The sequence below is a fragment of the Myripristis murdjan genome, chromosome 18 (assembly GCF_902150065.1).
Source record: "Myripristis murdjan chromosome 18, fMyrMur1.1, whole genome shotgun sequence".
Classification (NCBI taxonomy): domain Eukaryota; kingdom Metazoa; phylum Chordata; class Actinopteri; order Holocentriformes; family Holocentridae; genus Myripristis; species Myripristis murdjan.
In genome coordinates, this window is record NC_043997.1 from 5,467,249 (window position 1) to 5,489,297 (window position 22,049).

Here is a 22,049-nt window from a genome sequence, read left to right on the forward strand (position 1 = left end):
AAAAAAAAAAAAGTACGTGCAGTTTTTGCATGAAATGAAATGGAATGTGATACTTCATATGTTGTAATATCTTCCTTTTAGCCTGGTAAATCTGATGTGCAGTAATTTTAATGAAAAATAAAAAAATAAATAAATAATGATTTAAAAAATCATTCTGTCATCACATTTTGTGCTTCTGCAGTTGTCATCTTCAATTTCACACATTTTTCTCCTACAAAAGGCAACATGCCAGCAACATGAACTTACACTGCTGTCTGTATGCACACAGAGACCAAAATGCACCATGAGGAAGAAGGAAGAGAGACAGAGTCGCTCATGGCGGGGGCAGACAAAGAAGTGGAGACAGAGAGAGACGGAAACAAAGAGCTGTTATCAGAAGCAGAGAGACAGAGAACAGCACCAAAGACAGAGACAACAAAGACAAATGAAAAAGATGCAAGTGCTGGTAATACGGCAACAAACATGGAAGCAGAAAAACACAAACAGCAAAGCAATACTAACTCGGAGGAGACAGAGAAACAGAGCGATGAAGAGAAGAGGCTTCAGCCAGGCAGTAGTGAAATACCAGAGGAGACAAAGAATACAAACCTCAAAATACAGAATGAAGGAGCAGGAGAAAATGAAGAGGACAGTCTTGAAACAGAGCCTCAGACAGATCAGCAAAAGACAGAAAAATCCCTGGAAAGTCAGGAGGAAATCACAAGCCAGCTGGAGAAATCCAACATGGATGTCAAAAACAAAGACGCAGAGCATCAGGAAAACACACAAGATAAAGTTCAGGTTGTTGGGCGAACAGCTGGCACTGATCAAACAGAGAGGACAGATGTGGACAAGGCAGGACAGGACAATGCCCAATCTTTAAGTGACAAGACAGCAGATGATTTTCACACTGATGTAGAAAGAGACCAAGATTTTCACATAGAAGAAGGACATGAAGCTGGACAGCAGAAGGAGCTGGGACACAAAGGAGAACTGGAACAGCAACAGAAGAACAATCCAGAACTTCAGGGTCTGATGGAAGGAGAAAGAGACACCGAGCAGTCAGTCACAGAAAGAGAGGAAGAGACAGATCAGGATGACAAAAAGGAAAAACCTGAGGAAGAACAACAAAAGACAGAGAATGAAGAGAAACATGTGAGAGAAGCAGCTGCTGGACCGACAGAAAACAAGGAACTGGAGAAGCAGACAGAGAAACTCAATGTGCAACCAAACGAGACGGAGGGACAGACAGATGAGAAAGAGAGGCAGCCTGAGTCTGTGGATCAGGAAGAGACAGGGAGTGAAGGAGACAAGGCAGACCTCAAACTGCAGGACAAACAAGTGGAGAAAGAGAGAGATGCAAACAAGGAGCTGTTATCAGAAGCAGAGAGACAGAAAACAGCACTGAAGACAGAAGAAACACTCACTAGTGAAGAAGGTGGAAGTGCTGGAATTACAGCAACAAACACGGAAGCAGAAAAACACAAACAGCAAAACAATACTAACTTGGAAGAGACAGAGAACCAGAGTGATGAGAAGAAGAGGCTTCAGACAGAGGAGACAAAGAATACAAACCTCAAAATACAGAATGAAGCAGGTGAAAACAAAGAGCTCAGTGTTGAGACAGGGCTTCAGACAGATCAGCAAAAGACAGACAAACCCCTGGGAAGTAAGGAGGAAACTACAGATCAGCTGGAGAAATCCAACATGGATGTCAAAAAGAGAGACTCAGAGCATCAGGAAGAGACACAAGATAAAATTCAGGTTGTTGGTCGAACAGCTGGCACTGATCAAACAGAGAGGACAGATATGAACAAGGCAGGACAGGACAATGCCCAATCTTTAAGTGACAACATAGAAGATTATTTTCACACTAAAAAAAGAGACCAACAGCAACACATGGGAGAAGTACATGTAACTGGACAGCCGGGGGAAGTGGACAACAAAATAGGAGAACTGGAACTGTCACACAAGACAGAGACAACACAGCAGGATGGAGAGAATGAAGGTACTAGAAAGGAAACAGGAGCAATTGATAAGGTGGAAGAAAATAATGTTAATGTGGAAGAGATAGTAAAACAGGGGGATGAGAGAGAGGAGAAACTTCAGTCAGCCAGTGGAGAAAAAACAGAGACTGACACAGTGAAAACTGATGTCAAAATACATGAAGAAGCAGAGGAGAGAAAAAACCCACCGCTCCATCAGGAGACAGGGCTTCAGGTCGAGCAGCAACACAAGGAAAACCCACCAGAAAGTCAGGAACACATCATAGAGCTAGATGAGAAATCCAACATGGATTTGAATAAGACAGAAGGAAAACATAAGGAAAACGAGGTAGATCAAAGAAGAGATGATGCGAGCAAAACAGAGGAGAAAGTTCTGCATGAGGGAGGACAGGAAAAAGCCAAATATGTAAGTGACAACACAACATTTGTGATTCAATAATACCAAGAACAGAGAGGACAGGAGAACAACACAGGACTTCAGGGACTGATGGAAGGAGAAAGAGACACTGAGCAGTCAGTCACAGAAAGAGAGAAAGAGACAGATCAGGATGACAAAAAGGAAAAACCTGAGGAAGATCAACAAAAGACAGAGAATGAAGAGAACCATGTGGGAGAAGCAGCTGCTGGACCAACAGAAAGCAAGGAACTGGAGAACCAGACAGAGCAACTCAACATACAACCAAACGAGACGGAGGGACAGACGGATGAGAATGAAAGCCAGTCTGAGTCTGTGGATCAGGAAGAGACAGGGAGTGAAGGAAACAAGGTAGACCTCAAACTGCAGGACAAAGAAGTGGAGAAAGAAAGAGACGGAAACAAAGAGCTGTCATCAGAAGCAGAGAGACAGAAAACAGCACCGAAGACAGAGGAAACACCGACCAGTGAAGAAGGTGCAAGTGTTGGTAATACGGCAACAAATATGGAAGCAGAAAAACACAAACAGCAAAACAATACTGCCTTGGGAGAGACAGAGAAACAGAGTGATGAAGAGAAAAGGCTTCAGACAGGCAGTAGTGAAATACCAGAGGAGACAAAGACTACAAACCTCAAAACACAGAAAGAAGGAGCAGGGGAAAATGAAGAGGACAGTCTTGAAACAGAGCCTCAGACAGATCAGCAAAAGACAGAAAAAGCCCTGGAAAGTCAAGGCGTAACCACAGACCAGCTGGAGAAATCCAACGTGGATGTCAGAAAGAGAGGAGGAGAAGAAAAACCCCAGGAAAGTCAGGGGAGAAATACAGAGCAGCCGGAGAATTTGGATAAGAGAGAAGCAGAGCATCAGGGAAAGCTACAGGAGAAAGATCAGGACAAGGGAGGAGTACAAGACGATGCAAAACCTATTGATGAGACAGAAGCTAATTTTCCAACTGAAACAGTAGGAAATGGAGATCAACACTGCCCGCTCTCTAACATAAATGATGTGAGAGCCACCCAGCAACAGCCGGCAGCTCAAACATCTGGCCAGCAGCAGCTGGACGGACCGCAGCCTTCCTCCCAGCAGAGTGATGCTGAGCTCCTTGCCACAACAGAGGAAGAGGAGCACAACAACCTGCCTGCAGCTGAGGAGTCTTCAGCTTCATCTGCAGCACCACGGCCTGAAGCTCCTTCCCCTGATAACCTGCCCTCATCAGGTGGGGAGAATGTGGGTGATGCTGCTGCTGCTGCTGATGATGATGATGATGATGGAAGTTTTAAGGATGCTGCTGATAAGAAAGATGTGGGTGAAGATACAGATGATGGGAGCTGTAAGAGTAAAAGCTCAGATGTCAGTCCTTTGAATGCAGGCCAGAAAGAAGACAAAATAGGACATCAAAATACAGAATCGAGAACTGATGGGACAGACACTGAGTCTCCAACTGAAGCAGGAGGAGATGGAGAACAACATAGGGATGGCAAAACAGTAACACGACAGCAGAGGGGACAGGACAAGAAGAAGACAAGCAAGGGAGGAGCTGAAACGAATGAAACACAGAAGCAAGACGAGAAACAGGACAGGAAAAGGCCACAAGAGACAAATCAGAGAAACAAAAGGGGGAAAAGTAAAAGGAAAGGAAAAAAATAAAACCAAGAGAGAGTGATTCATGAAGAAATAATGACCCATTAGCTGTTGCACACTGTCATTTCTCACAATCTTAATTTGTACAATTAATAATCATAGGATTTTATAATAACAGCACTTGAGCACTGGATTTATGAGAACACTGATTAGTTTATTAATCTTGTTGCTGTTCTCCTTTTAAAGTGACAACAATATTAGCACGTGCCATACAAGCGCAAATGAAATAAGGAGGTCAAACGCTTGAATTTCACCTCAACACTCCCAGTTTCTCTGTCCTCACAAACCTCTGGAATGGGATTCATAAAAGAGTAAATAAGGAGACGGCTTCATGTTGATTTCAGAATATTAATCAGTTTTATTAAAAATAAAAACAGTCAGTCAAGTTTGTTTTGAGATGCAAGAAAAAAGGAGAGACAGAGGAGAGATTAAATGAAGTGATAACAAAAAAAAAATACATGCTCTGATGCTTTTAATTTTATCATAGGTTGTCTTTTTTTAATAATTGTTTTTTTGTACATTGTTGTTTGTTTTCTTTTGTATATCATATTTTGAGGCTAGAGTTATTTTGTCAAAGATTTTTTTTTTTTCCCTACATATTCCTTGGTGAGAATTCACATAAGGCTGTGCTTCAAGTTCCTCCTGTGTAATGTGAAATCAGATGACTAAATAAAGAAAACACTGATAAATGAACTTTCTTCCAAGCTTTTTTTTTTTGGAATATTTTCCTCTGATAGATGAAGTGAATATGCTTCAGTCCTATAACTGTTCTGTAAATAATGACTTTACACAGTATTTTGACCATGTGAGGCTACAACTGTATTGAAATCAACACGATCAAACTGTTTTAGTTGGATGGCAGCTCAGCTTTTATTCAGTAACAGAGGAAACAGCTGTATACAGATCATTTTATCAGTGTTGTTTACAAGAAGCAACCAGTTATTGACTTTTTAACCCTTTCTGCAGCCTCTAGGTTCATGTACAGCCACCACTGTGCTATTTGATCATTCTCATAATGCTTTTTGTCCTGACAGAGTCTCACTGCATTAAACATCAAAGACAACACAGTTTTGGAAGATATTCACATAAATAACAGTGCAGTTGTCTTCACCTTTGGCTCAGTGTGGTCTGACTTGCGACTTTTTCATCACTAAAAACAACCTGACAGTCCGTTCAGAGAGGTGGAGGCGAGCCGTGGTTACTTTGCAGAGGGTTTCTCATACGTCTATGTGCAAGATGCTCGTATTATGAAAAGACTTTGTGGTTCGAAGATGCGACTAGAGTCTTTATTTGACCTCACTTGTGAGAATGTACATTTCTCGATATAGTCGCCGTTCATGACTGACCTGCTTGCCCTGCTATAAAAATAACTTAACAAAAAATATGTGAGACATTTAAATTAAAAACCACTCTACATGTTGTGCTCTTTTCACTAAAGGCTAAAAAATATCTAGATCCCTATGCAGCTGTTGTTTTTCTGTACCTCTGCATGTCCACCAGTGATGTAATCCGATCAGCACCAGCACAGCCACCAGTAAAACAGTAAAAACAGTCCTGATGATGAAGAGGAGAGGAGGCCGGTCCTCTGTCTCTTCATAAAGAGCTGAGAGAAAACAGAAAGTACATAATATCATACCGGGACTGCAGTATGCAACTTTTTAAGCTTGAAAAACAGCAGTAAAATGGATAGTTTTGGTACTTTAATATTATTTTGCCAATCAGTTGTTACAGGAGTAAATAAATGTTTTATTAGCTCTAGCTATTCTGTAAGTGCTAACCTACATATTTAAGTACTTAGCCTTGTTTTGTTAACTCTTTACTTATCTATTATCTATTATCTGCATTCAACATGGCTGAGCAAAGCAAATTATTGTCTTAATTTTGTGTGGAAACTGTGATGTGTCACCTCTGATAGACAGCCAGCTCTCTGGTGATTCTCCAGAGTCAGAGACGCTGCACTTGTAGAAACCTTCATCAGACTTGGAGACACTGTGGATGGTCATCTCTCCTGTGAAGTTGCTCCTCATGAGGAGGCCATCTTTATAGAAATCAGCTGTGAGGTTGGAGGGAGTCGTCTTGGCTTTACAGCGCAGAGTGACATCACTTCCCTCCATCACAGGAAGGACAGGACTCTCCAGGATCACAGAGCCAACTGAGCAACATGAATTTCATTAAAAGGTTTTATAGACACTCCTGATGTCATGCACAGTAGAAAGAAAACTCTATAATAGTTGATTCAGCCAGTGGGACATCAGCGATAATTCCCTGCCATGTTGCCACAACTCAAAACATCCTTGTGTTGCATCCATTATAGCAAATGGTTGCTTTTATGTGAAAATCGCAATAATAGGGCCCATTAGAAAAACTGAATTTAGCAAGTAGGTTGTAGTCTTTTGGAGCTGGCAAGTAGATGGCACTAGAATCAGAAAATTTTATTGGCCATAATATGTAAAACATATTTAGGAATTTGGGTCGGTGTATCAGAGTGCATTTAGACAACAGGACAGATGCAAAACAAGACAAGACAGTGCATAAACAGACATACTATGTACAGTAAAGTGCAGTATGAATTATAAATATAAAGTACAGAGTTTATCAGGTTAACTCATGGCACAACTCAGTGCTCAGAGTGCTAGAGGCATTGTCCCACTTTTGCCTCAAAACACATGACCTGGCCACATGTTCCAGCTGAGTCAATCGGCAGCCATGTCTACACACCACATCTAAATGCATTGGATGGATTACTACGTAGTTTGCTTGGCATACTTGTGCTCCCTAGAGAATGAACCCTATTTGTATCAGTGTCACCACTGCCTTTCCTCTATTGCTCCCCGCACACAAATTGTCAAATTTGGAGACTGACCTCCATCTAAAAACAACCTCATAGGTTGTTCGTACAGCAGCTTATTACAACCTGTGGTTATGTTTTAAAGTGAAGCGACCTCTAGTGGTCATATAAAGGGAGCTGGCAAGGTAGTGGGCTAACTCTCCAGCTCATTTGGGTCATATTAGAGACCATCTGGTGGGCCATGTGCGCTACAAGTTCAGGAAATACTCCAGTGGGTCGTATTGGAGGGTTGGAGCAAACAACCTACGTATGTGGTCGTATGGATTGCAAATCTGAAATCTTACAGGCTTACCTTGGTGAGCACGTTCATGCTCCTCAGAGGATGAACCCTGTTATTTTTGGTGACCACACAACCTTTCCTATAGCACCACCCTCAGGCCAAAAAGTCAAAATTGCCATATCAACATCTGTCATGTGAACTGCCATGAAATTTGGTGAACATATTCATGTTCCACAAAGAATGAACCCTGTTAACACTGATGACCTCATGACCTTTCCTCTAGCAGGTACAAGCCCCATTCTCCAGTTGCTTGCATTCCCCTGACATCCACACACACGGTGGGGCTACAGTGGTGGTTTCCAGACACACACGATGTACAGGTGTGTGTTTTTGGAGTCTCAGTTACTGTAAAGCTGCTGTACCTGTGATGGCGATGTTGATGGTGAGGCTTCTCTCCTCCTCTTCATTCTCACACCAGTACTCTCCACTGTCCGCTGAATAGGTGGTCTCCATGGTGCAAGAGGAGCCATTTGACTTCTCCCACATGGAAACACATGGGTTAACCTTCCCTTTGATGCTCCTCATCACCCTCCAGCCAGTGGAGCCATTAAACCCCTCACAGTGAAAAGACACGCGTTCGTATTCAAAGAGCTGCAGTCTGTTTGGGGAGACACGAAGAAAAGCTGCGTCTGAGACAAAGGGACAGAGAGAGACATCAGATGAAAGAGGTTTATTGAAGATGTTTCTTCCCCAAATTATTAAATATCCACCATTTGAAACATGTAGTCAGTGTATTTGGCCAAAAGGATAAACAGCACTGAAACACTCCACATATGTGCTCACTTCACTTTGAAATATCAACAATCTGAATTTATTACAGAGTTTAAATTTGTTCAGAATTTGATTATTTAAAGTTTCAACAAATTATCGGATAATCAAAAGCCTTATGGTGGTTGCTACACTGAAGAACAGACACAGCAGAACTTCCCAAACATTTTCAATCAAACTTGATCGAATTAGATCAAACTTGGCCAAAGTCAAAGGTCAAGGTCAAGGTATGACATCAAATTTTGCTATAGGATCAACTAAGAGCATAAATAAAAAAACTTAAAAAGCCTTTATTTCTCCATGCTGTTGAAGATTTGCATATGAAATTCAATATGAAATTCAAAAAGTTAACACAAAACAAAGCAGCTACGTACCACGTTTCTGAGCACAGCAGCCATGCAGACCCTTTAGCATCAAAACATTCATCACTGGAGAGACAAAGACACACAGACTCATATCTCAAATAGATGCTTTTATATGTGGACATGTGTCTGCAAGCTAAAATACAAACAAACATGTTGACAAGTAAAAGATAAATGTATTATCATGATGACTTTTATTCACACCCAGTAAATTCTGTCAGACACATCAGCCAGACACCCAAGAACACAGGAAACAATCTTAAAAATCAACATCAATCAAAATATTATATTGATGCTATCAGTGCCAGGATTTGCTGTTACACTTCAACAGGTTTCGTTGTCAGTACTCACCCAGTGTGAGGAGGAGAGCTGTGAACTCCATGCTGCCTGCTGACTGTCTGAGCATCAAACTAAAATCAGCAAATGTCTGACATTGGTGAGAACCTCCTCTTCCTGTGCAGCTTTTTATTTTATTTTCTGATGCTGATGTTACCACAGGTTGTCTTAGTTTTAGTTTTCTTCAAAACCTCTTAGAAACAGAGATGTAGTTGAAGTTGAGAAATGTATAACTAACTAACTAACTAACTAACTCTTTTACTAAATAACTACATCAAACTGTTTTGGAGCTCACTGTAGCTCAGCTGAGTTCCCTCTTTGGCTTTAAAGTCAAAATACAAATAATGTAAGAAAACTACACCTGTATAATAAGTCTAAAAGCATATCAGCTATCCTTTTTTCCCCCCATTAATGACCATGGAGCTCATTATCTTGCAGGGTCAGGCTCTTAATTGAGGGACAACATATCGAGATTATCACAAATTATTACTCCATAAATGTACAATTCAGATAATCTCAAGGCTAACACAGACATCCTGTCCAAACTCCATCTGCCATCCTACAGAATATCCTGCACTTTGGAGGAATATGTGTAGATGTCGCATTTTAATCTCATCTCTCCATCCACACACACACATACACACACACCCTGTGTCCAGGAGATACACAAGCCCACACTTATTGGATGAATGTGTGAAAGAGGTGCTGCGCCCTCTGCAGTCAATCAGCTGCCCTTTCACCCAAGTCATGAACGTTTCTTTTCTTTGGCTGTCGACATTTCTTTATTAAAACAACTGACTTTAATTTTTATGGCACATATAGAAAAAGGTATAAGCCATTTATATGTTGTGGTAGAATTTTGTTGTGGTGGATTTTTTCATTTAAGACTTCCTTTCATCTGATGTTATGTCCTGTTCAGCTGTTTTTTTACAAGTAGGTCACAAAGGGTTACTTTTTTTCTTTGTGTAATTCATTGTTTTATTACTGGACTTTGGCATCACAGTTCTAGTTTTTTTTTTTTTTTTTCCAGTGAGGTGCGGTGGCTCTGGAGGCGCACAACAGGTAGGACTATATCGATTTATTAAAAATAATTTGACACCTATTCTTTGGTTTTCATTTAAAATGAATCCATCAGCAGGTTTCTATCATAGCTTGATGGCTCTGCTCAACTGCAGCTCTTTTATTCACATGTGAGTGGCTTGATAAAGTAAAAAAAAAAAAAAAAACCTCCCCCCTCCAAAATGTTTGTATCTGAGCACCACTGAAGGTTATTTGAGGTAAATAATCTTCAATTATTTGAGCAGGAACTTGCAGTTTAAATTTGAGGGTTGTAAAAGGCAAAGTGTAAAGGCTAAACCTTCAAAACACATTTTAAAGTCTGTACACTCACTCACAAATGCAAGTGAAAGTAGTTCTGCAAGACGGTATCACTTCACGGTGAGGACAAACAGGAGGAGAGTAAAGTCTGCAGCTGAAGACGGTGGTAAAGGTGTCAGGTCTGAAACTGTCATACAACATGGGAGATTGTTGGATTTACACTTTAATAAAACTTAAACTAACAATATAACTATTTTTGTCTGAGCGGACATGAAAACAATAGCATGATGATAGCATGAAAATAATAGCATGACCAGCAGGGGGTGCTGTCCTCATCCATAAAGATGAGTAACTGAGAGACTAACATTTACTCAGTTTCAGTCTCTTTTTCTGACCAGTAACCACATTCATTTTTTCAGCTGTCTCATGAGAAAGCCATCATTTCTGTCTACTTTTCTTTGTATGTAGTTAAACTAGTTCGATTGTCTTTACCCAAACACTCTTAATCTCTAAGCAGAAGTAGTTCTTTTGGCCTAAGTATATTGTTTTTAATTTATCTCAATCTATACATAACTTCATCACTTCCTGGAAATTCACCCTTTACACTTTTCCTCTACAGTATCATCGTTTGATGTGAGTTTTTAGAAGTCAAGGATGCCTCTGTTCGCTGTCTTCAGTGTCTTGGTTCTCCATCACTCTGCTGTTTTTCTCCTTCTGACACACTCCTGTGCAGGTAACTAACACACAAAGTAATGCCACAGTGTGTGTGTTTGGAAGGTCACAAATTATGCTTCGGATATATGGAATCAAGAAAAGAAATGTGGAATCATAGCCACACAGTGGTAGTGCTGTAGTCAACACCACCTGGACTGAAACCAAGACCGAGGCTGGGTGCCACTGAAAACCAAGATCATGCCAGTGTGAGTCCCACACTGCATGACACACTTACCATAAAATTTGTTTGTTTTGACTCTCTAATGTGACCTGAAGAACCGTTTCCTGAACAAGCTAAGTAGTGGTTATGGTTAGGAAATGGTCATTCTTAAGGTTAGAAAATCTTACCTACCTAAAAACAATCAGTGCTCTAGCCTGGATTTGAACTTAAATCAGCTCAGTAGAAGTCATGTTGATTAACCGGTTCATCATGGCATCACCAGTGTCCTGATTAAGAGTCTGTTGCTCCTTTAACACTACACCACAGTGACATTATCTAAAGGACTACCAGGGGTCGCCACTACAGCTCGTACTAACCTCCTGCACAAACAACCTATGGGTTGTTTTTTTCTGGAGGACAGTCTCTTAAAAAAAAATAAAAATAAATAAGAGAATTTCATGTTGAAAACACAGGCTTGTAGAGTTAAACCAGTCCCCTCAGTTGTCATATGGAAATACTAAAAACAAACCCATTTCTTCCCAGGTCAGTCTCAGCTGATTGGTCCACCTCAGCCAATAGTAGCAATACTTGGAGGTGACATCATTTTGCCGTGCCACCTGGAACCTGCCGTGGATGTTGCTGCAACGACAGTGGAGTGGACGAGACCCGACCTGGAGCCCAGATTTGTCCATGTGTGGCGTAATGGTCCAGATCCTCTGATTGATCACCACCCGTCCTATGAGAGCAGAACATCTCTGTTCACTGACAAACTGAAGGATGGAGATGTTTCACTGAAACTCTCTAAAGTCAGACTCTCTGATGAGGGAAAATACAGGTGCTTCATTCCTACACTGAAACGAGACTCTTTTATTGAGATTGTTGTTGGTAAGTGGACATACAGGTACAGTGCTGTATCTTCACTGTGTGGATTTTGTTTTAATTCATCCAAAGAAGGGTTTTGCAAGGAGCAGCCTGGCCCACACTTTGGTCTTTGGCTCATGACCCATGCATCAGCAGATTCTGTAAATCACTAGACGGTGCTGGACAGAGAGCTCTATTGTAACCATAGATACCAGATTTACTGGAGGTTAAATGGGTTTGTGGACCCCAGACACATAAACATGTTCATCATCACAGTCAACATCGTCAGGCCTAGCAAGGTTGTGTTCAAGAGACTCAAAAAGGGGTGAATGCCTATTTATTATAATCTCAGTAAAAGCACCATAGAAAAAAATTTCATTCACTTTTAGCGTATAGGTTTGGCAGTCAGAGTTGAACCTCTTTAGTCTGTTCCATCAGCCTCAGCTGGTCGGTCCACCTCAGCCAATAGTGGCATGGAAAATACTGTAGATGGATGGATTTTGTGCCAATTATCATTCTATTTGGTTTGTCATCTCCCGCCTCATCAGGTGCTGCCTCCTCTCCTGTCATCATCGTGACCAACAGCAGCAGTGGAGTGGTTTTAGAGTGTGAAAGTAAAGGCTGGTACCCAGAGCCTGAGCTGTTTTGGCTGGACGCTGAGGGAAAGCTCCTCTCTGCTGGAGCTCCAGAGACAGTCAGAGGTCCTGATGGCCTCTATACTGTCAGCAGCAGAGTGACTGTGGAGAAGAGCCACAGCAACAGCTTCACCTGCAGGGTTCAGCAGAGCAAAATACAACAAACCTGGGACACACAGATTCATGTTCCAGGTCATTAGAGTTTTGATGAATTTAGGACACCGGTACTTTTTCACCTTGAAACAGCTGCGGTTTAGATTTATATAAATACTCTGCTGCTTTGTGGTTTATCATTTCAGAGGATTTCTTTCAGTATCTATTTATTATCCCTGTTCTTTGGTGGTTGGTGTTAATGAGTGTTCACTGCAGTAATTTTAATGGAACAAAATGGTTTTCACTCATTTTCCTAAAATTTGCAACATCGCATTTACATTAAAATACACTGTTGTCCATATGCACACAGAGACCAAAATATGCCATGAGGAAGAAGTAGCAGGGAAGACCGAATCTATAAATTACGATACTGAAAATTATGCTGTGGTAGGAGGAGAAGGAGACGGAGAGCTGGGCACAACCCATTACATTTCATTACGTTGGTATGGAGAAACTGGGTGAAGATTCAGATAAAGACAGCTTTCATAGTGCAGAGTGTTTCCTGGGAGAAGAACAAGAGACAGAAGCTGATTTTCAGACCACAGCAGGGGCTGGATTCTCCAAAGGTTCTTAAGATTAAATTTCTTCTTAAGTTCCACTTTTTTTCTTAAGTTTGGGTTTAAGAAGAATCTTAAGATATTTTTGAATTCACAAACAAAATATCTTAAGAATCCAAACAAAAGATCTTAAGAATGTTCTCAACTTTATTCTTAAGATTTTTCTTAAGAATAAATGTGATTCTTGAAAGAAATTATCTCACTATTTTTCTTAAATAGTATCATAACTTTAAGACAGGTAAAGGTTGTCTTAATTAACCACATGCTGTGTGAAGGTAAGCTATTTTTCAAACATCCTTGATTAATTTAGAGCCAAATTTGATTATATAACATAGATTAATGTAGTAGGCTAATACCTTAATAATTTTACATTGTATATATTAACATAGTGATAATCGTTATCTAAACGATTAATAATAATTCAGCCTAATATCTAAACCAGTATTTAGACACATATAGGCTATTGTTTCTGAGTCTATATGAGGACATTTTGTTTAGCCACCAGTCACCATTCATGTGTCAATTATATTTAGATTCCATAAACTAATATGTTAATGGATGTATATATATAAATAGATAGATACATAGATGCATAGATATAGATGTATGTATGTGTGTGTGTGTGTGTGTGTGTGTGTATGTACAGGTATATATAGGTATGTGTATGTGTGTAGACATGTATGTGTTTGTATGTATATATATGTATATGTATAGATGCATATGTGTGTGTGTGTGTGTGTGTGTGTGTACGTATATACATGTATATGTGTTTGTGTATATATATGTATATATATTTATGTAGGGATGTATGTATACATGTGTAAGTAGGGATGTATGTATGTATGTATATGTATGTATATGCATATGTGTGTATATATACAGTAGAAATTGCGCGTTATACGGGATTTGTTTAGTACTTAGGCTGTATAATTATATGTATTTATATGTACAGTTGTATTGAATTATATAGAATCCAATTCCATCAATTATGATGAATAGTTAGAAAGGGGTAGGTATAAAAAAGTGTATACTTCTTCCTACTCCTTTTTCAAACAAGATACACCATGTTGTTTATCTGTTTCTCTTTTTGTTGTCCTTTTTTGTATTTATATATGGAAAACGTACACATATATATTATATATTTTTTTTTTGTTGTTGTATACTTGTTTGAAAATAAAATTCTTCATTCATTCATTCATTCATAACTAATAGGTTAGTAATATTGTCGTTGTCCAATACAAAGTATATATCTCAATTTTATAACATCAAATCAAAGTTGAGACTATAATGGATATTGTTTTGTTGTATTTTAGATGGAACTGCTGTGGGTTGCAGCTAGAGGCTGTTTGTTTACATAAAGGTAGATAGTTGAGAAGTTTGTAAGTGGAAAAAATTAAGAAGTTCTTAAGATAATGTGCAGTTCTTAAGAAAATAATGGGGAATAGCACTTGAGAACATTCTTATGAACTTCTCATTTTTTCCTCTTACGAAACATCTTAAGATGGAGAATCTGGCCCCAGAAATGGTAAGAGACCAAGAGCAGAGACAGACAGCAGAGGGAACTAGACAAGAGAAAGACAGAGTTGGAACAGCCACAGAAGACAACAAAGCAGAAAGAAGAGAGTGAACTATGAAAGCACTACGAAAGGCCATTTGACTCAACACTGATCAATTTGTAAATCTTTGTTGACATCCTGCTTTTAAAGTGATTATAACATACAAGAGAAAATGACTTGAGCATGTTGACTGTGCAACCTAATGTTTAAGTTTCAGCTCAGCCGTCTCAGTGTTTCAGTTCTCTCTCTGCTACAACATGCAATCGATAAACTCCAGAAACGGATTTCTAAAAATGTAAATATGGAAGAAGATGGACAAGTTTGCCCTGCTCAGCTGCTGCTGACAGATTACAAGACAGTCAAGTTTATTTTGAGATGCAAGATGCAAAAAAGCAGATGCAGGGAAGAGATAAAATTAAGAATGCACTTTTGTTTTTTATACAACTGTGTCGCTTGTTTCTTGTTTTGAACATTTGAAAAAAAAAATCCCCCTTGTAGTCTCTGGTGAGATCTCACATAAGCCTCTGCTTCAGTTGATCAGTTTCGTGACAATAAGGTGACTAAATACAAATAGAAAAGATGAATAAACAAACCTGTAAAATGATGACAACATAATGGTTATGAGCTTGTGGGTATTTTGTCCCAGTAGTCACAAGTAACTCCGTCACACTATAATTTCTTTCATTGAATAAGACAAATTAAGCTCAGTGGTATGAAGTGAGCTCAATAAAAGCTCCTGTTTTTCCTACACATGTTGATTTAAGATCCAATAAGTATAAAGCAGAGTGACTGAATATGAAAGACATGAATTCTAGTTATTTATTGCTGTCTCTTCATTTTTTTATTTTTTTTTATTTTGTGTTTTAACAGTTATGTTGCTTGCTTTGAAAGTATCATCCCATGTAATAACATTTGCCTTGTTCCTTGATGACCGTTCATATGAGACTTTTTTAATGCATCATAACTATACAGGGTGATATCAGTGTCCTGTTATTTTATGAGTGTAAGTAAATAATTCCACTTACATTATTATAAATAAAAACATAAATAAATAAACTGTCTTCCTCATTTTATTTTTTTCAGTTTTATATTACGATTATGATTATTATTTTTAACAAGCATATTCAGTAAACAAGCTGTGGTCCTTAAGTTGTTTTAGATCTAGTTTTAGCAGTGGCGGTTCAGCCTATGTTGCCGCCCTAGGCAAAATTACTGCCTTGCGCCCTTCCATGTTACTACTCCTTCCATGTCCCTGAATTTTAGAATTACAAATATTTCTCTACTACTAAATCTGTAATGTGTGATCCTCTCAATTTCTCTACTTCAGCTTTTACCTTCAAATTATTCAGCAAAACACAGTTTAGGTGGAATGTTCATCTCTGTTTAGAGTGGATGACGTCACCATTAACTCTGGTTCTTTTATGACCAATCAGCTTTCAGTATGCAAATTAGTAGTGGCTACTACTGCAGCACACACATACACACACACAGAGAGAGAGAGAGAGAGAGAGAGGGAGAAAGGGTGAGAGAGTGATGCCACTCTGCCCCCTGCAGGTCGGCAGGATAATAGACAGATTAGCATTTCCTTTGTGTCAGTTTCCCTCATGAAATATGGGAGGCACTGATTTATTTGCTGCTGACATATTTTATATTATCATTATTATGTTAATCACCTGTCATCACCTGTCATCTGATAACATTTCCAAATTGTGGATCCTCTTGTTCAACATGAAACAAAGGTGGAAGCAGGCCTACATTTACTCTTGTAACTGTAGTGAGGTCGATTTTGGTACATTTGAAATTTTTGTAATTACTATTTTTACAGGTACTTTCACTTATCTTATCTGAACTATGTGCTTTTGTCTTTATTTAAAAAAAAGAAAATACATGCAACTCTGTTGTCTTTTCACAGCCATTGGTTTCACTATAAATAAGGTACTCTGTTTTCACATTAAATTTAGCTTTTACAACAATGACTTCTCTCTATTTATACGTAAAATTTTTAGCAAAGAAATGATATTTTATACTTCAGTGGGATATTTTAATTCCTTTTTATGCCTTTGAGTAGGCTACAGGTATATACCTCACACATGATATTTAATTTATTTATGTATTGAATTTGTTTGCTTGTTTGTTTGTTTGTTTGTTTGTTTGTTTGTTTGTTTGTTTGTTTGTTTGTTTGTTTTGGCTTCACTGGTTGATGATGTTTTCTGAATCGTCATTCTTCATGTCAAAGCCTGATGTGAGTCTGTCTGAGCTGCACACAGGGAGCAAACATCACGGTCCAGTGCGGCAGAGCAGGAAGACCAGCCGTACAGGTTTTTTCTTATCGTTTTATTTGCGGACTTTGGCATGGCAGCCTACTCTTTCCTCCGCGTTGACTCGACTGTGAGACACGCAACAGGTATGGAAACTTTTTTGAAGTTATATGTTGACTCTTGTAATGATGTTAAATCAAAATGAATCCATCATGAACTGTTTTCTTTATTTTAGTAAGCTATGCAATCATATTTTTTTCAGATTTCCAGAGCACCCAACTTATGTTGAGCACTAAGCTCTCAGTTATGAGCCTATTACTGTGTTTTATTTTTATTAGGCTTGTGTGGCTTTTTGTCGGTGAATGTGCAAAATGCATTTTTAAAATATAAACATAAAAGACACGGTGGGTTATCATAACTCAAATCCTCCTGGCAGCTTCCAAATATGTTTTAAAGTCAAAACCTGTCCTGCCCCTCCTTGGCCACAAATGAAAGTAAAACTAATTCTCCGGAACCGTTTACAGTGAAAGTCATTCAAAAGGGGAAAGTGTATAAAGTAATGCATAAGTAGTACATAAAGTATTCTAGATAACAGCGTGTAAGGTCTGCAGTAACCCAAGCCACATTTCATTTTATAATCCAGGTGTATTCCATGTAGATGCACAGGCAGGTAGATGCTGGAATGACCAGCAGGGGGCGCTGTTGACTCTGATACATGGATGCAACATGGTGGTTGCAGATCCTTAACTGACAATTTACTGTAGGCCTATATTTTGTTTGGCATAAAAAATGCCAAATTCCAGAATATAAAAATTTCCCTATTATAGTCGCCTTTGCTATCTGGCTTGTAAATACACTGGTGTATTTCAAAGGGGAAAGACAGATACTCTTCGAGTTGATCAATGGCAGGTTAGTACAAACACCTTGAAGTATTTTAAGAGTAAATAACAATAATTGATAGTATTTAGAGAGCCAAGAGTATCAGAAGTATTGATTGGTAAAGCAATTTACCAAAAAAATTTATCAAAAAAAAAAAAAAGCATGCAACAGGTAGGACTGTGTCAGCTTTTTCAGAATATAATATCACCTGTTCTTTGTTTTTTATTTAAAATGAATCCATCAGCAGGTTTATATCATTGCTTGATGTCTTAGCTTAACTGCAGCTCTTTATTCACATGTGAGTGGCTTGTAAAGTAAAAAAAAAAAATACCTCCCCCTCCAAAATGTTTGTATCTGAACACCACTTGAGGTTATTTGAGGTCAAGTGAGTAACTTTTCAAGATACTGCAGGTACTTGTGTTTTAACTTGGAGTGTTGTAACTGGCAAAGTGTAAAGGCTAAACCTGGTTCAAAACGCATTGTAAAACACAAATGCAAGTGGAAGTAGTTCTGCTCAATGTGCCATTCAGCTGTCTAATGAGAAAGTCATCATTTCGGGGGGAAAGAAACATATTCTTAAAATTAGATTATTTAAATAAGACTTTAAATGATTTTAAGAGTAGAATCATCTTCTTCTCCTCTCTCCTCTCTCTCCTCTCTCTCTCTCTCTCTCCTCTAGTTTGATTGCCTTTACTTGTTAATTCTGAATGTCTAAGGATAAGTAATTCTTTTGGCCCTCGTTTTTTTTTTTTTAATTCTCTAGACATAACTTCATTACCTCCTGCAATTTCCACTTCCATTTTTCCTCTGCAGTATCGTCGTTTGGAGAAAATGAAAAGCTGATGTGAGTTTTTAGAGGTCAAGGATTGCCTCTTCTGAAGACTGGACGGTCCCTTCACTCGCAGCTCTCTGTCTTCAGTGCCTTGGTTCTCCATCACTCTGCTGTCTTGTCCTTCTGACACACTCCTGTGCAGGGAACTAACACACAAAGTACCATGGTGTGTCACCAAATTACGCTGGAGTGGATGCAGGCCATCGGCTAGAGCCGCATCGACTACCACAGAAGAAGGTGCGATCTGGCGGGGTCTGGGATGTGAGAGCCGGTTCTTGCACCTGTAGATCAGATGAGTCAGTGAGAGGCAGGTGCACTGAAAGCAAGCAGGATCAGGTGAAGCAGCAGAGAGAGTGGGTGAGGGAGACACACACACACACACACACACACACACACACACACACACACACACACACAAAAGTTGGTTTCCATCACTTCAGGGGACATTACATTGACTTACATTCATTTCCTGGAGATTTATCCTAACCTTAACCTACCCACTACCTGCCTAACCCTAACCTTAACCTAACCTAACCTTAACCTAACCCTAAAGTATCTTAGCTTTTAAATCAAGTCTTCACCCTAAATTAATGATTTTCACTTATGGGGACTTGTTTTTTGTCCCATAAGGGAGGCGAGTCCCCACAACGTGACTGTGTAAACAGATTTATGTCCCCACAACATTAGCAATACCTAGTACACACACACACACACAAACACGCACACACACGCACGCACACACACACACACACACACACACACACACACACACACACACACACACAGGAGAACACAAAGTAGGGAGAAACACAGGAACACACAGGTCAAACACTATGGACAGGCAGAGTGCATAACAGCCAAAGAACCAAAGACTTTTACACACAAACATATTCAGTAATAATCATAATTTTAATTGCCATCTCCAGGTCTTAGTAGATCCAAACAAATAAAACAGCAGTGATCCATTCAGATCTCATTGCAGGAAATATTAAAAACAAAACCCATTTCTTCCCAGGTCAGTCTCAGCTGATTGGTCCACCTCAGCCAATTATAGCAATACTTGGAGGTGACATCATTTTGCCGTGCCACCTGGAACCCGCCGTGGATGTTGCTGCAACGACCAGTGGACGTGGGCGAGGACCGGACCTGAAGCCTAGATTGTCCACGTGTGGCGTGGAAGGCAGGACTTTCTGACTGATCAAAACCCGTCCTACGAGGGAAGAAACGTCTCTGTTCACTGACAAACTGAAGGACGGGGACATTTCACTGAAACTCTCTAAGTCAAACCTCCTCTGATGAGGGAAAATACAGATGCTCATTCCTACACTGAAACAAGAATCTGTTGTTGAGCTTGTTGTTGGTACGTGGGCATACAGGTAGAGTGCTGTATTCTTCACTGTGTGGATCTATTTTAATTCATCCAAGAAGGGTTTTGCAAGGAGCAGCTTGGCCCACACTTTGGTCTTTAGCTCATGACCCATGTATTAGCAGCTTGTGTAAATCACTAGACGGTGCTGGACAGAAGAGCTCTATTGTGACCATAGATGCCAGATTTACTGGATGTTAAATGGCTTGTGGACTCCAGACACATAACATGTTCATCATCACAGCAACATCGTCAGGCCTACCAAGGTTGTTTTCACCTTGGTAGGCCTAAAAAGGGTTGTGCCTTTCTATTATAATCTCAGTTAAAAGCACCATAGAAAATTTTCACTCATGTTTAGCATATAGGTTTGGCAGTCAGAGTTGAACCACTTCAGTTTGTTCCTTCTGCAGTAAATAGGAAAAACAAAGTATTTCTTCACAGGGCAGCCTCAGCTGATTGGTCCACCTCAGCCAATTGTTTCAACAGTTGGTGATGACCTCATCTTTGCCATGCCACCTGAACCTGCTGTGGATGTGTTGGAATGACAGTGGACGTGGACTGAGACCTGACCTGGACCCCAAATTGCCATGTGTGGAGTGATGGTCAGGAACTTGTCGATAAAAGACACCCGTCTACGAGGGCCCAGAACGCTCTCTGCTCTATGACAAACTGGAAACATGGAGACGTTCACTGAAACTCTCTGAAGTGAACCTCTCTGATGAAGGAAAATACAGATGCTTCTTTCCTTCATTGAGTAGGGAAACTACTATTACGCTCTATTGTTGGTGAGTGAGCATGTGTTAACTGTGCATTTTTTCAAAACGTATATTCATTGAAACGAGGGCTTGCGTAGTTTAGCCCTGCCTTATTATACTTATGCAGCTACAGCTGAATTAAACCACTACAGACAGCTGTGCGTTTACTGAATGATATGTACAACCACCACTATAATTAGGTGGTTCTTTCCACCTTTCTGATTTGTTGATTGCATGATGAATATTATTGTATTTTCATTTTAATCATTGTTTGAAGTTTGTTGTCTCTCTCCTCATCAGGTGCTGCCTCCTCTCCTGTCATCAACATGACCAAAAGCAGCAGTGGAGTGGTTTTAGAGTGTGAAAGTAAAGGCTGGTACCCAGAGCCTGAGCTGTTTTGGCTGGACGCTGAGGGAAAGCTCCTCTCTGCTGGAGCTCCAAGAGACAGTCAGAGTGTCCTGATGGCCTCTATACTGTCAGCAGCAGAGTGACTGTGGAGAAGAGCCACAGCAACAGCTTCACCTGCAGGGTTCAGCAGCTCAGCATCAACCAGTTGAGCAAGGGACACACACATCCACGTCCCAGGTCAGAGGTGGGTTTTTATATGTCACAATAAATGCAGGTAGTCTAGTTTTAAACAGTTGAGGGTTCATTTGCACTGATTTTTGGGAATTTGGATAAAACAGGTTTTAATTTTGAAATAAAAAGTGAGTTTAATCACAAAATCTGAAGGCATATCATTATAGGCCAAGGTCTTGGCTGTTCAGCAATGTACGGGCAACTCCTCATTTTGCATTCATTCATTCATTCATCTTCTAAACCGCTTATCTCACAAGGGTCGCGGGGGTGTTGCTGGAGCATATCCAGGGGCACATAGGGCGGAAAGGCAATGAAACACCCTGGACAGGTCGCCAGTCCCATCGCAGGGCAGGACAGACAAACACTGACATCCACACACCGTCGCATCTAGGGGCAATTTTAGCTTCTCCAATTCACCCTAACCTGCATGTCTTTGGACGGTGGGAGGAAACCGGAGTGCCCGGCGGAAACCCACGCAGGACACGGGGTGAGAACATGCAAACTCCAACACAAAGGACCTTGGGTGGGAATCGAACCAGGACCTTCTCACTGTGAGGCAACAGTGCTAACCACTGCACCAACTCGTGCCACCTTCATTTTGCATTTTTTTCATAAAATAGGCTTTTTTCCCAGTTATTACTTTGTTTTGGTCAACACTGTCACCGTAATGTTTTTTTTTTTTATTTGAAAAACCTTATTTTTTGTATAAAGAGCCGATTACTTAATAACTCAACAGCACCAAAAAAACATTTTGTAAGAATATTCATTTAAAACAAACATAATTGCCTCTGA

At 39.9% G+C, this 22,049-nt stretch overlaps 1 protein-coding gene across 1 annotated transcript in view; it reads left to right on the forward strand.

Moving 5' to 3' along the window:
* The first annotated feature begins 462 nt into the window (after positions 1-462).
* Positions 463-22,049, forward strand: part of LOC115377039 (uncharacterized protein DDB_G0290685-like) — a 26,456-nt gene continuing 4,869 nt past the window's right edge. Inside the window, exon 1 of the mRNA XM_030076892.1 lies at positions 463-896. Within this exon, the coding sequence (XP_029932752.1) occupies positions 463-896 (434 nt within the window). The remainder of the gene's footprint in view (positions 897-22,049) is intronic.